This window comes from Sinocyclocheilus grahami, unplaced genomic scaffold, assembly GCF_001515645.1.
Source record: "Sinocyclocheilus grahami isolate Dianchi unplaced genomic scaffold, SAMN03320097.WGS_v1.1 scaffold26.1, whole genome shotgun sequence".
Taxonomy (NCBI): Eukaryota; Metazoa; Chordata; class Actinopteri; order Cypriniformes; family Cyprinidae; genus Sinocyclocheilus; species Sinocyclocheilus grahami.
In genome coordinates, this window is record NW_015505205.1 from 610,523 (window position 1) to 626,708 (window position 16,186).

Below are 16,186 nucleotides of genomic sequence, written 5' to 3' on the forward strand. Positions count from 1 at the left end.
GAATTTCTAATCGCAATTACAATTACGGATGCCACAATTACATAATCGTTCAAAGCAGCAATTAATCGCTCAAAGTCCACTTATGTTATTCTGCATGCTTAAGATGCTTTTTTTTCTACATGTTATCATAAGGGTTTTTCCATTGTTTTAATTTTAGTTTTAGTATAACATTATAATACCATGCATATTTTTACCTTTTTATTTAAAGAGATACCAATCCTATGTATAGTTGACATTTGAGGCTTAATACTATAGAAAAGCAATAAAAGTTTTTCAGTTAGAGTTTTCAGCTTGTTTATTTTCATATAAAAATATGGCATGCAGTTGCTTCAAACAAAGGTGTAAACATCATTCATTTAATCGCAAATTAATAATTGCAATTACAATTTCAAAGGAATAATCGACAATTATGATTTTTGTCATAATTGTGCAGCCCTAGCTCAGAGTGTAACAGTCAGGTTTTTAAATGTCTATCTTGCTATTTTAGTTATTTTAATAAATCAACTTAACCTAAATGAAAAATTTAAATATAGACTGCTCTCTAAAAGTCACTAGTATCAGTATAATTTACATACATTTTACTGGTTGGATTGCTGATCATGTTAATCAAGGCATCTTTTATATTTAGCTAGCAGTCAGTCTTCTTTACCCTTGTGGTATTCATACTGCAAGTACAAAAATAACTTGTACTTCTTTGTGTACTTAAAGTACAGATACCACAATGGCGAAGAACGTTGATTCTAACGCCAGCTAAAGAACTGCTGAATGCATATGAATTAAATATAAATGATGCCTGGGTTAACATGTCCAGCAATAATCAAATCAATGAAACAGGCAATTTCGTAACACATTTTTCATGATAAAAATGCAGACCTTTTTCTATGCAGGATATGTGCAAATGACTTCCATTTCACATAGATTGCACTGATTTGCAAGTGTGATATTGCTTAAGCATCCCATTTGTAATAGAAAATGTGTTTTGTTATTAAACATGAGAAGTTCTTCACATCCTTCACATTCAAACCAAAGCTATTTAAAATAAGCAATCTGTTTATCTACCGTATCGTTGAATGCACTCATTATTCATTATCTTTTATCTATTGAATAATGAAAAAGCTAGTCATCCATCAGAAAGCGCCTTCAGTTTTGGTTTGGGCTGTGAGCTCAATTGTGAAAAAGTTTTCCTTAGCGGGTATTACAAAATTACACATTTTACTAACAAATTGTATTCTGGCCCAGTGCGAATCATCTAGAACACTTTAGACAAATTAAACCAAAGTTACATTGCTGCGAAAAGAGTAATTTTGAAGTCACTGCAGCTCATTCCAGGTGACAGATATATTTCACTTCTTGCCACTGCCCTCATTGCGTCTACGTTCTCCACGCGTTGTGTTCAGCTTGGCACTCATTTCCCACAAGCATCTGTTGTGCTGTGCAGTTGTACTCTCTCTAATGTTAGCAGCCTGCCTCAAGAAACATCCTGCCTTTATTAATATATCAGCATAGAGGAGAAATGGGCCTGCTCCTCAAACAGATGCAATAGCACAGGGATGAGGCGTTCTACCAAAAAAACAAAAAACAAACCCAAGACATGCACACAGGACTTCGGCTCTTTGTACATTACATCAGTGTTTTCATGGCTGCCTCCCCTCGGAGCAAAGATTGACTTGAAATTGAATATTAAGCTGTTGGATGAACATGTTTAATGTTCTCACAAAATGAAAGGATCACCCATTATGAGTTTCAAAACCAATGGCTCACATTAGATCTACGGAGAGACACGGTGCATGAGAGCAAAACAAATATGTTTGTCTGCAAATTAATTACAAAAATTGCCAAATGTTGCTTCTGTGGGGCTAGGTCGGAAGAGACTGTTGGTGCAGCCTGCCAACGGTTGCGTTTTGTAATTTAAAAAATGTTCTTATTTGGATTATAATGTCACATCACGCTGAGACTCACGCTCAGAAAATTAGCCCAATAATTCATAAAGTGTGACTCGCTTGTGTTGCCCTTGTTTGAGGTAAACACGACGAGAGACATCAATGACACCGTGCTTTAATCTTTCTGCTGATTAATTCCAAAATCACCTGAAAAAAAAACCTCCCCTTTTGCGGTTTCAAAATAGCTGATGCAAAATAATGAGTCTGGGCTTAATTAGCAAGAGCTACTTTCACAGGAGATAAACAAGTAAATGATTAAATCTGTTGATGGTCTCGTTGGATAGAGAGGCTGCCGCATCCGACTCCACCGATCTCTGTTGCCATGGAGACAGCCGGTGACTCTGCCAGTTTCTCTCCATTCAGCACGTTCGTTGGATCGTTTCAGGCGATGGCTTTGGATACCTGGCTGCGGCGCTCTGTGAGCTTTTTGCTAAAAACAGAAGGTGTGAGATGCACTAGATCGATCGCACGGTTACGGGCAGATACTCTCTGATCAAATGACAGGGTGACATTCAGATTTTATTCAGAAACCGTTTTTCTTCTCAAGACCTCAAGCAAAACAGACAAAAATACAGAGCTGGGCTGAGATTATAGAACAGCAGTTATTGGAAAAAAAGCTTCTGCATTACCATGTTTTGCATCTTTATTTTCGTCACTCGGTATGTCATATACATGGAATATATGACATACATATAGTTTTGACATCTATTATATATTTTTTTCTTTACAGTAGAGAAACAACATTGAGATGACACACTATTTGGTTTCTAAATTGAAGCTTTTTGTTAAATATTGGCATATAAATCCTCTCCAATACCTCTTTAGATCAACATCCCACCAAAGTCTTTGTTCTCTCGCATCTATTCACATTGTGTCATCAGGAAGTCAGAGTTTTAAATTGGGTTGTCAGTAGTTGTACTTCACAATGCAGTAAAATAGTTCCAAAAGTAAGTGTCTTGCACTAGCGGGGACATTCCAGCCCCATCCACACCGACGTGGAGTTTCCAAAGCAATCTTTGTGTTTATCCAATCAGCTTTTGGGATATGTGAGGCAGGCCACACCTCTAACCCCGTCAGAAAAAGAGCTGTCTTTTTCGCCCCCCACAAATGGGGTTTGTAAACCATCATCCTGCTGTCCTTCCCCGAAAGCAGAGCGTCCCTCCTGTCCTCTGGAAGCCTTAGACAGCAGGCTGGCGGCGTACTGCGTGGTTTTTGGCCCTGATCCCAGTACGGTCATAGAAATGACAGTCTTTGCTCTTCTGGAACTTGTGCCTGATCCCAAGGCTGTTGTGTAGGTAACAAGGCTTTTGTGTTTGATTTGGCCTCTTGACATCAGTGCAGACTCGGAGCAGGTGAGTGTCTGTGGATCCTGCACCGCCACAGAGGAGCTGGCAAGTGATCGGCTGGAATTTGCCATTGACTCCGCCTCAGACTCAGGATTGATTAGGTTGTAGCTGGAAGAACCCCTAACCCCGTTATGAAGCTTGTTCCTGCCCCCCTCCCCAAAATCAGGTCCCTGAACGGAGGGGATAATGGGTACGGAGTGGGCTCGGAAAGAAGGGGGAGGAAAGGTCGTTCCCTGGTCAAGACGAGTGCACGGAACGTCAGTATACCCCATCTTTCCTTTGGAATGGGCGGAGAGCATAATTTGCATATTCAGGTTGCAACGGCTTTGTTGATTGCTGTCTGAGTGAGACTGGCATCTAGAGGACAAGAAACCAAGGGAATTAGTATTTACATCTCATTATCCATTACACTGATTCTGTCTGTTACACTCGAAAGAAATTGCTCGGCCACTGAGAATGTTCTGAAAACAATTTTATAACAAAAAACAATCACAGCAGTGATCAAATTATTTGGAGGTGGTGGGAATTTTGAATCTCAGTGTAATTATGTATAATCTGCAGCTTGGGCTGTGTGTCTGTGGTAGCATAAATGATGCGTTTGTCATAGATTTAAGTAGGGCTGGGTGAGATGGCCAATCACAGCTTTGTTACTTTCAAGTTTAAAGGCAGATCTTTGCTACTACATGAAAATTGTAGAAACCAGACCCTTAACTGGGTTTAAACTATGGTCAGAACATTTCAAACACTTCACGCCTTCATGTTCTAATGAGTGATATTGTTTCAAATCTTGAAAAAGGTTTGTGTTGCCTGACTCTGACCCCTACTGTATCTGCAGCACAGTTTGCAGTGCAGACTACAATATTAATAATGTTACGTTTTTTATCTCTTAGAAATACAAAGTTGACAGTAGCTTGAGTTATGAGGCAGATGTAAATTTGTGTTCTTTTTTTTTAAAAAACAGTAACATCTGTAAAATTGTAACCTCATTTTTATATGGTGAAATGTAAATATTCTGACTGTTTGAGTTTTACCTTTAACCATTGGTCTTCCAAAGTAGCATACATTTAGATCACGATAACCACAGTTAAAATCACACACATAGCATCTAAATACAATGGTAAAAATATAACTATATGGTTTCTAGGTATTTGTATGAAAAACAGTATTCTAAATATATATAATATTATTATATATGAGTATAAATATCCCACATTTATGCCACAATACCAATAATTATCATTATCGTTTTATCGCCCAGCCCTAGATTTAAGCCATTCCCATCAAAGCTTGTGTATTCTTCACCCAGACCTATGAGTTTATGAAGACCACGCTACTTCATTTAGCTGTGGTTTTGATCTGCAGGAGGCGACTGCTTATCGAATCCAGCACACCTTGTGGTGACAAACCTAAAAACCTTTTGGTATTTTGCTGGAAGACTGCCGTGGAGTAACATTCAGATCTTGCGGCGTGACCCAAGCGGGTTATCTAGGGTTTGTCAGATGTAGAATCACAGGAAATGTTGTGGGTTTCTCGATGTCGAGGTTCAAACTGGCACAGTTATCACCCTCTTATCTAAACTTTGACATGATGACATTTAAATACAGCTTTGCAAGAGCACCAAATCATTCTTGCTTCTGGTAAAAAAGTGAATATAAAAGCATCAGACACACAAAAATGCTGTTTTGTCACTTCCCAAAAACCCCAACTCATCTAACCACCGAGTTATTGTCTGACATCAAAGACTGTTAAATAACAGGGCTTAAATAATTGAGCCCCATAACACAATGCACGGGTATTAAAAGTGTATTCTAGCTGCAGGTTAATCCGACAGATCGCAGCAAATCAAAACAATATCTAAATATAACCGCACCGATGGCACACGCAGTTTCAATCCATATTTCATCTCTGACAGGTAAATGTGTGTCTTTGCAGAGGTTTTTTTTTTTTCTTAAAACTGACAACATTCTGTGGGGGTCCTGCTGTCATAGTGAGGGGGATAAGCGAGCTCTGTGTGCCCATCTCTCTCTCTCTTTCCCCCCTCTCCTCACTTCTTTTTTTTTCTCCATTAGACTGGAGGGTGTCTCCATGGCAACAAGAGAGAGGTTCGGGGATGGTGTTGGTGTTTTAAAGCTGTTAAGTCTAGAAATAGGTCAGTTCAGCACCAGTCTGTCGCTCTCTGGGCCATCCAAGACTGGCCTGAGAAAGGTTGAGAGCAGCTTATCAATGTTTAATTAATTGTGAACAACAATAACAATTGCTGGACCCCTATGGGTAACCTATTGGTTGTGCTTTCAGACATGAGCTTAAAGGGTTAGTTCACACAAAAATGAAAATTCTGTCATTAATTACTCACCCTCATGTCGTTTCAAACCCGTAAGACCTTCGTTCATCTTCGGAACACAAATTAATATATTTTTGATGGAATCTAAAAGAGCTGTCTGACCCTGCATAGACAGCAACTCAACTGAAATGTTCCCAAGTCCAAGTTCCCAAGTTGTTTGCGCTTTGATTTGAATGAAAACAACATATCCGGGTGACACAGCTGACACAGAATAGCATTGTAGCATTTGGACCAATCAGACACACAACTTTTTGTTATATTTAACAAATAATATCTAACTCCCCCTCACCTAACCAAATGGCCAATTACGAGGGTCTATGGACCCTTCCCCCGAAATGCACCTAACACCTCAGAAAGGCAGAACAGGCCTCTGGTTCCATGGTAACCAATGCTGATATCACTGGTTTTATGGCCTAAAAGGAATGCAGGGGATAAACTCCCTCATTTTCCTCATAAGAAAGACACATAATGCCCAGAGAAATGGACTGTTCTCTAATTAATTCATAGGAAAACCTTTCTTTGATTGAATACACATATCCTAAGTCGGGGTTTTTTTCTTTTGCGCACAAAAAGTATTCTCGTAGATTTGCATAGTTGCGGATGAACCACTGATGTCGCATGGATTATTTTACAGATCTCCCTGCTACTTTCTGGACTTGGGAACATTTCAGTTGCGTTGCTGTCTATGCAGGGTCAGACAGCTCTCAGATTCCATCAAAAATATCTTAATTTGTGTTCCGAAGATGAACGAAGGTCTTACAGGCTTGAAACGACATGAGGGTGAGAAATTAATGACAGAATTTTCATTTTTGGGTGAACTAATCCTTTACATTTATTAAGCAAAAGTCAAGCTAACCCAGCAGACTTTACAAAAAAAAAACAAAAAACACAGAGAGCCCTGCTGCTGACACACTGGGAAAAAGAAAGAAAAAAAAACCCTTCTCTAAGCGTGCTAGTACGTATGTGCTTGATCACAGCTCTTAAATGATTCTCCAAGCTCAAAGCTGCACTGTTTAAGAATGTAAATTATGGAAATAGGTCAAATAGAGAGAGTTTGGCAGAGAGTGGAGTTTACAAGTCACTGTGAAGCTGGATCAAGTTGGCATGGTAATGAGAACATTGCTTGGAAATTCAAGAGTAACTTGCACACATACACCCTACTTAACTGAAGGACATTATTCCTGCCATGGGCCCTGTCAATGAAATTCAGTTTCACTCTCTGACTATATATTGTATGTTCCTTAGAAAAAACACATTCGAGTCTGGATCTGTTTCTAGACCAGCTCTATACAGAATAATTCCACAGTTATGGTCTTATCCTTAACATGTTTTTTTTTCCAATTATGGGCACTTTTGGTCCTGTGACCCTGACTTTATTTGTCTACTAACAATGTCAAATAGTGTTTATGCACTACCTTTCCTGCCAAGGATGCATTGTCTTGATAAAAATACAGAAAAAAAACTGTAATATTGTGATATATTATTTCAATTTAAAATAATTGTTTTCTATTTTAAAATGTATTAAAATGTAATTTATTCTTGTAATGGCCAAGTGTCAAAGTGTCAGATGATCCTTTAGAAAACATTCGACTATGCTAATTTCGTTGTGTGACTTAAAGGCACAATATGTCATTTTCGCCACTAGAGGGCGCGTATTCAAAACAAAAAAAGAGACAAAGGCGTAGTTTGATGATGCCGTGACTGAGTGTGGAATCATGGGAGTTGTCGTCTTCATCCCCACAGCCGATGCAATCCGACGGGACTCAGGCAGAAATCATGATCATGGATGAGCTAATGATTTATTAACATAGTAGAATGAAGCAGGGTGAGGCTGAAAGCGAAACGAGGCCGATGAACGAGCGTGACACACGGCTGTTTTATCAAACTAGATACATTTGAAAGTTCTGTTATAATGCTACTCTGTTCGGTCGTCACCGGTCTATTAAAACATACAACATATTAAAGCGTCTTTGGTGTTTCCATGTTTTCTACAAAACAAAACCGGAAATCGAGGGGTTATGACGTCATTGGCAGGCGACACAATGACCCTATGGACACGGTCCGTGTCTCTAGTTAAAATTCTTATTTCTTATTGCCTTTAATATATTTGTGGAAACCATGATCATTTTTAAGGGTTCAATGATAAAGAGAAAGCTGAAAATCTTAGAAATATTTTGTAACATTTTGTAACAAAAAAAAATCAACCCCTGGGACACAGAAGTACCACAAACATCTGAAGTGTCTGAGAAGTTTGTTTGTCACATTTTGCATTTTATTGCTCACCTTCTCAAAGATTGTGGCATCACCTCATTCACCTCCACTTCCTGGAGATGTTTATAGGACTGAAGAGAATCTCGAGATTCTCCACTGAGATGATGGCCTGCTCTAGAGATTTGTGGTGTCCACTTTGAGACGGCTCGATAATTGGTTACCTTGTGTTTTAGGGCAGGGCTTGAGGAGAACGAGCAGCTTCTGTAGAAACAGAAAAAAGCTTCTGTGGAGACAGATCATATATATTTCAAACATTTCATATGAGACAGCCTTAGATTAGCACATGGCTCTAATGATAATTATGATAATTAATTCAGGCCTGGTTGTTGTAAATAACTATTGTGAAAAACTGATTCCACCATAATTCGGAAATGTAAATTTTCATGGTTGCTACCAGTTACAATTCTTATAATTTACCAGTTACAGTTATTATAATTCTTTTAAGTGGTTCATTTTTGAGGTGCCATATTGAGAGCTGATTACATTTCTTTCTCTTCTGTGGAGAGGGACGGAGTGTCAGAAGTTTTACAATAGATGTGAAGCTCTGTGAAAGTACCTGCAGCGCTTCCCCATCGAGAGACTGCGAATATGATTTGGTAGGGAAACTTTAGAGCTGCTGAGAACGATGCTGTCTGCCTGCGGAGAGGAGAAACCATGGGCTCTTCTGCTCTGTTGAGACGAACAGAAAATAAAAGATATTATTGCAGGCGAACCAAACTATATAGAGGATGAGCACATTGATTATCATTTCTATGCATGTATGTCATTTCAAAACATGTGGGAATGTTTCATGGGTGTTCACAAATTGTAAGTGAGAAAGTTATGAAGTCATGAAATGGTAGCAGCTCAGCTTATGGATATTAATTAGGATATGGAAATTCTATTTCAAGTTCACTCTTTCTAAGTGTTCACATGCCTAATTAATTCTGTGACAACTTCATTCCTATATCTGCTACTGTCAGGTCACAGCAAAAGCAAATGAGGCCTGAATACGACTTGTTGGTCCAGTAAGATTTAAAAAAATAATAATAATTCGGGGTCCGTCCGTCCTGTCATTTGTGACCCTGGACCACAAAACCAGTCTTAAGTCACACGGGTATATTTGTAGCAATAGCCAACAATACATTAAATGGGTCAAAATTATCGATTTTTCATTCATGCCAAAAATTATTAGGACATTAAATAAAGATCATGTTACATGAAGATATTTTGTACATTTCCTACTGTAAATATATAAAAACTTAATTTTTGATTAGTAATATGCATTGCTAAGGACTTCATTTGGACAACTTTAAAGATGATTTTCTCAATATTTAGATTTGTATGCACCTTTAGATTCCAGATTTTCAAATAGTTGTATCTCGGCCAAATATTTTCCTAACAAACCATACATCAATGGAAAGTTTATTTATTCAGCTTTCAGATGATGTATAAATGTCAAATTTTAAAAAATCGACCCTTATGACTGGTTTTGTGGTCCAGGGTCACATAAAACTTATTTTACTTAATCCAAATTGCAGCTGAACTGCAGGGGATGTAAACTATACCTTTCAAAAGTCTGGGGTCAGTACGATTTCTTAAATGAAATAAGCTTTTTATGCTCATCAAGGCTGCATTTTTTTAATTAAACATACAGTAAAAACAATAACAACAATAAATAATAAAATAATAAAAACAATAGTATTATTAAATAATTACAATATTATACCATGTGAAATATAATTGCCATTTAAATGCATTTTAATGTTTTAAAGTGTCATTTACTCCTGTTATAGCAAAGCTGAATTTTGTCACATGAGCCTCAGAAATCATTCTAACATGCTAATTTGGTACTCAAGAAAAAATTCTTATTATTATCATGGTTGAAAACAGTTTTGCTAGCTACTTAATACTTTTGTGGAAACCATGATACATGTTTTTTTTTTTTTAGATTCTTTGCTGAAAAGAAAGCTCAAAGGAAAATAATTTACTTGAAATATAAATCTTTTGTAACATTGTTAATGTCTTCACTGTCACATTTGATCAATTTATTGCTTCCTTGCTGAATAAAAATATTCACTCTTCCTTTTACTTTGAATAGTGATGGAAACACATTTGTTTGATTTTGTTTCCTGACTTAACTAGAACGGATAGCGAGCTGTGTGCATCTGGGAGCCATGTGAACACTCTTGCTTTCCGTCAATGATGACAACTGCAACAACCACTCAGCAAAACATTAAAATCTAATTCCAGCGGCGGATTGCCACTCATTATAACACAAACCAACAAAATGAAAACTCTTGTTTAGAAATTAGAGATGCTTCCTCTGTATTACATACATCACTGCTGCAAGCTATTTCATGAAGTGGTGTGGACACAACCAGCTGTAAATGACATGCTTTCTTAGTGTTGCACAGCCACTCATCTCACTTCCCCTCACTTGTACAGACAGATAAATGTAGGAACACACACACAGGCCAAAGATAAAATGAAGGGATCATGAACTCTGAAGAGAGGCCGTATGGAGATGTTCACTCTGTGATATACAGGCCCCTCAGTGAGGGAAAGCCACTTTAATTAGACTTTACATTTAAACTGCAGATTAAGCGAGACACACTCTGATTATTCTGCCTTTCGACTTCCCCAGTCAGGAATTAATCGCAGACAAGATTACATTAATGAATTCCTAAACTATTTTTTTCAGTCCCCTCTTAAAATTAAAGCCATTATCTTACAACAACCCAGCAATCTGAGAGCAGCCTGCAATAAGTATCCCGAGCCCCCCTCCCAGTGTCACCAGAGCTGGAAAAGACAGCCGATAATGCAGTTATTCCAGATAGTGAAATCTCCCTCCCTCTGCTTGTCTTGTGGAACATCATTAAAACGATTGAGTTTGACTTTAAACTAGTTTGGGGCCTTACAGCTGAAAAAGCATGTCCTTCTAACACTGCTGCTTCCTTGGGGACCTGTTAGCATTGTTCTTCTCTCCAACAAGAAAATTGGATGATTTCTGACCACCCTTTCATCGCCTCAGCAGGGTGAGAAAAGAGAAGCAGAACAGCCACTGTAATTGTAAAAAAACTTTCTGAAGAAGGGGTGAAACATGCAAAATCCAAGTGAAGTCTGAACAAAAGATTGGAGCCCCCCTCTCAGCCTTTTCCTAAATTACTTTTATAGTCATCTGCTACTGGCTCAGCAGATTTCGGCGACGATTATATAAGCGGTCCAATTAAAGGTTTGTGTGCATGCTTGGATTAGCAAGGGTGACACTCATCTGATATGCTGCACCCTGTGTCATTTACGCACTATATGCATTTTCATATAAATGACTTGTGCAGGGAAACATAAATGTAAACCGTTGGGAATAATTTAAGCTTGATTCCTCACTCTCATTGGACCTGATGACACACATGGGAACGTGAGCGTCAACATTTGTGTATGGGATGAGAATGAACCGCCAAGTGGCAGCAGAGAGAGATTGATCTTCCGGTTTGGAAAATGTAACTCTATTCATCCAGTTATTCATCAGCTAGGTGGCTGGCTGCCTTTGACTGTTGTATCAGATAGATGCCGTGTTTACTCCCCGAGCTGCATGCAGTGTTATTTCTGTCGGCTTGAGGGATCTTCGGAGCAGGTGGGAAAGCAGTAAAGCCATGGAGGGCATCATTCCTCCCAACTGCCTGCTGGCCAATTGTATTCATTACTGGTGACTGCTATGCACAGGGGACTTTATTTGAATCTCCTTAACAGCACATGTAGGTGGCTTGATTTCCGACTGTACAAGTATATATTTGGTATTCGCACTTATTTTTTGGACAAGCGATCATTATGTGCCTTGTCAGCACAAATGTGGACTTCATGCAGATTTGCTCTCTGGGACATAAACAAACAGCAGCTGCGAGACGTCACCTTCTGAAGCTGGAGGGTGCTCTCGAGTTTGAGGCTGGATTTAGACATGATACCCGAGGCGTTGACGGTACTGTCCCTCAAGTTGCGAATTTCGGTCAGATGGGCTCGATGCTTCTCTCTTTGTCTCCTGCAAAGTGTTAATACATTTTTAAACCACAAAATTTCTGATTTCTGAAAATTTATGTGCATCTTGAGACAAAACAACAGAACTGACATATTTTAAGAACAGTCGGTGCAAGTTTTTTTCCAGTTAAAACAGCCCAGACTTGCATTTTAGTCCTGGACTAGGCTTAAGCCTTGTCTGAGAAACCAGAGGATTATGTTTGTTGGGAGTTGCATCATGACATTTTAAAACCTAACCTTGCCGTGTCACAAAAATGTTAAAATTATTCATTATTTCATGAGACCTTGACACACGACTGATTTTACAGACTGATTTTCAAAGTAGTAGAAGTAGTATTGTTACAATATTTATTCTCTAAGAAATAATAAAATATTATTCCAAACTACTAAGCAATGTTTTCTTTTCAGGAATTTCAAGAGGCACAAGCCATTATATATACGAATTGCAATGTCAATTCATTTTTAAATGTCTTCTTATATTTTATTATTTATATTACCTTCAGAAAACAAATGCACTCAGAATTGTTGAAACAATGTCATTCCAGCTTCCAAGGATGATTTGAACTCACTTGTTTTTGCAGTAAAGAGCCATGCAAGCCACTCCCAGCAGGCTGATCCCCATGGCTATGCTGAAGATGGACAATATCTGTCTCTGATAGGTTTCTGCACTCTCTGAAAAGACAGACAAGACAGCACACACTCATCTTCAGGCTTTATTCACAGTCATCACTATGCCAATCTTGATTTAACAAAAGAATCTTGTGTAGCTAATTGGCTCTTACATTAAAAAATAAATAAATTCAGTGTCACAATAATGGAAACATTCCCTGTGAGAGAGAATATGAATTTTTAAAGATGATTGGAAAGCGACCGTCTTAAAACTAATCAGCTAGTTCTATCATTTAACTAGCATGCAAACATGTGCACACAATCACATTTGATTAAATGATCAGGGACAGAGAGCAGAGAAACATGCAGGGAGCTGTCAGCTAGACATTCATATGTGTCAGAGGTCAGGCAGGCTTGAAATGCGCTTGAAGAAAGAATCGGCCTAATGATCGGTTGATAGGCCACCAGTTGGGCCCTATTCAATCTGTTTTATTTTTTCCTAAATTCAGTTTTTTCCATTTTTCTGGATTCCATTTTTTTCCATTTTAATTCTTCTAGACTTTTAGAATTTTAGAATTGTAATGGTTTAATTAATTAAATACAATTGTATTCATCAAAAGCATGTCTAATTAATTGAAATCATGAAACTTACAGTATTAAACAGCAATTTATTAAAAGTTGAACAAAAATGGCATTTTATAGGCCTTATGTAATGTTTTATTTTTTTCTCAAATTCAGTATTCCATTAATTTTCTGTATTCCATTTTAATGTTTTCATTAAATATAAATAATCAAAGGCATCTCTAATTATCTGATTTTAGAAAAAAAATACTAATTTTAATTTTTCCAGAAATACTGGAACAAGAAATGTTGTGTATTTAAATTTTTTCTGCTAAATAAATTCTGGTAAAAATTCCTTTAAAAATAATGTTTTAATAATACTTTTTATTAGTAGTAGTAGTACTTTCATTACATTCAAGTAATACTTCTGTCATGGTTTCTTCAAGTTAAATCAAATTTTTATTTTGACGGGTTGTTGTGAAGACCTTTAGGTTTCTGTTTGTATATGATATGACTATAGTTTTACTCAAAAGAAATGGTACAATGCTCATGAAGTGACTATCAGAGCAGTTCTAGAGATTATGTTTGTGTTCATGTACTCGTATATTGAGGCGGCAGAGGCTGAAGACACCGCGAGCATAAACGAAACCACGCATCTGTGCCATTCATTTATACAGAGATGCGCAGAACATGCAGGATTCATATTTAAATTGTATTTTTGTGACTTAATATTCACAGACACTGGTCTATATCGTGTTTTGATTTAAGTGTAGTGACCTTTTGCTGTATCCATCCAAAATGTGTCAAATTCTGTGACATTCCACGTTATACAGTAAATTATGTTATGTTTTTATGACTGGATTCCGTGATTCTGTCCGCGCTTTCCACATCACGGAAATCATAGGGCCCTGCACAAGCACTACTGAACTGAAATTTGGATTGGAATGACAGGAAGAGGAATGTCACCTCGAAAAAAAATAAAATAATAAATAACATGCAGGGAAATTAAGTGTTCTTCTATTTGCATTTTGTCTTGACCTTGCTTTTCTGGTTATAAATGAAACTTTAATTTATTGGAATTTATAAAGCATTCTCAATTCATATCTAAATGATCATAATTAGCACTCATCTGGGAGAAGTTCCACTAGATGTCTGAACACGGATGCTGAGATTTGCTGTGGGACTCATATCCTGCCGCTCAATTGATTGTAAAGGTGTTCAAAGGAATGCAGGTCGGAGCTTTGTTCGTCACCAGAATCAGTAAATAACCTATATGGATCTGTCTTTTTGCCCATCCAAAACTGTAGCGTCATGTGTCTGTGGAAAACCAAGAACAGCTAGTGGCACAGCAGGGACCAAAAGACCGGTCCTCACAGGACACTGAGCTCTGGTTTGGTGGAGAGTCTCTGCGAGCAGATGGCTAGACTCCCTCACAAACAAGACTGAAATGCCTCTCTCATGCCACAAATGCACAGAGCTGACCATTCATGCACACGTGCACTCAACACCCCCCTCCCGTCTCTCTTTCTCATGGAAAACTCTCCGTAATGGCCACAACTGGATTCGCTCACCATCCAGATTAAAATCACTGAGGCAGTCATTTCCGAGAAGCAGAAATGCATATCAGTTCCACTTTAACCTTATCTCTCCTTCTCTGACAGTTTTTGAGGAAATCTTGAGGCGAGCGTGTGAAGCACGACTAATGGAAAACTTCACAGGATTCACTCGTTCACTTAAAGAAATGCTTTCAGTTGTCAGGCACATGAGAGAGGACAGTAAGGCAGGGTGTGTGGATACAGAAAGGGAGAAAGCTTGTAGCAAATCCATTTTCACAGCAGTTTCTGGGCTCCTGTTTGTTGACACTGCTTTAAGTCTGTGGTTTGTCAGGGTAAAGGTATCTATTTAGCCCTGGGCTGTGTGATTTTTCTCATCCCCAGAGACTTGCTATGTAACATGCAACCTCAGCAAGGTGCACACCTCTGGGCTTCGCAGTAATTAACAGCGACATACATAGCATCATGCACAGACGAGTGCAAGCAGACACACATGTATGCGCACAAGCCACACAGACCGCATCGCCCATACAGATGCTGCCCTGTGCCTTTACAATACATTTCTTTTGTTCTTTTTGCTCTTTTTCTCCATGGAAACTCAAGAACATTAGGCTTCTGTGAGGAACAGAGAGCATCATGTGTGTTTGTATACATTAAAGGGGTCATATGATGCTGCTAAAAATAACATTATTTTGTGTATTTGGTGCAATGAAATGTGTTTATGCGGTTTATAGTTCAAAAAACACATTATTTTCCACAGACTGTACATTATTGTTTCTCCTCTATGCCCCGCCTTTCTGAAACGCGTCAATTTTTACAAAGGTCATCGGTCTGAAAAAGCGAGGTGTGCTGTGATTGGCCAGCTATCCAATGCGTTGTGATTGGCCGAATACCTCAAGCGTGTGACCGAAATGTTACGCCCCTCACATACTGTTGATGCCGTGTCCCAGCCGGAGCGACGAGACAAAAACATTAAAACCCATTACAAACGAGGCATTTGTTGCATCCAGTGGGAACATAATTACTGATTATAATGACTTATACTGTCTTTTTACGCGTTGTATTGCATTGCATCGCGGCGCGTAAACATAAAACTCTGTCTGCATTTGTGATCGGAGAAATGACAAACAACAAGTGCTACTCTACTGCCCAAAACTCGCGTTTGAATCATCAGTGGCAAATCCTTTAAATGAAAACTTACTTACGTGAGTCAGAACTGCCGGCATTGTAGTCTAACGTTACTCTCCCAGGATCAGTAAACAGTCTTCCATAAAATGTGCTGCACACATCTGGATATTTGGGTTAAACTGTTCTGGAACAGTGTTGTAAATACAACTTAACCACAGATTTCTAGTTGTGTCCTCTTTTGGAAGGCCAAACAAAGTAGTTTCGCTTTCACAACGAAAAACATGGTGGCCTAGCGTGAGCGGAAGCCGCGGCCTAGCGTGAACTGAGGCCGGGCTAGAGTGAGCAGAGGCGGCGGGGTCGAGAACGGCGCGCCCGGCGGATTCGACGAAGGAGCGGCAACCACATGTGACGACCCCGGGCTGGACT

At 38.6% G+C, this 16,186-nt stretch overlaps 1 protein-coding gene across 1 annotated transcript in view; it reads right to left on the reverse strand.

Annotated features, from left to right (window-relative positions):
- Positions 1-2,451: 2,451 nt before the first annotated feature.
- Positions 2,452-16,186, reverse strand: part of nrg3b (neuregulin 3b) — a 165,843-nt gene continuing 152,108 nt past the window's right edge. The window contains exons 6-10 of the mRNA XM_016252171.1: positions 12,479-12,581; positions 11,787-11,913; positions 8,455-8,567; positions 7,911-8,099; positions 2,452-3,643 (exon numbers count right to left, since the gene is read on the reverse strand). Coding sequence (XP_016107657.1) covers positions 2,971-3,643; positions 7,911-8,099; positions 8,455-8,567; positions 11,787-11,913; positions 12,479-12,581 — 1,205 coding nt within the window. The 3' untranslated portion in view covers positions 2,452-2,970. The remainder of the gene's footprint in view (positions 3,644-7,910; positions 8,100-8,454; positions 8,568-11,786; positions 11,914-12,478; positions 12,582-16,186) is intronic.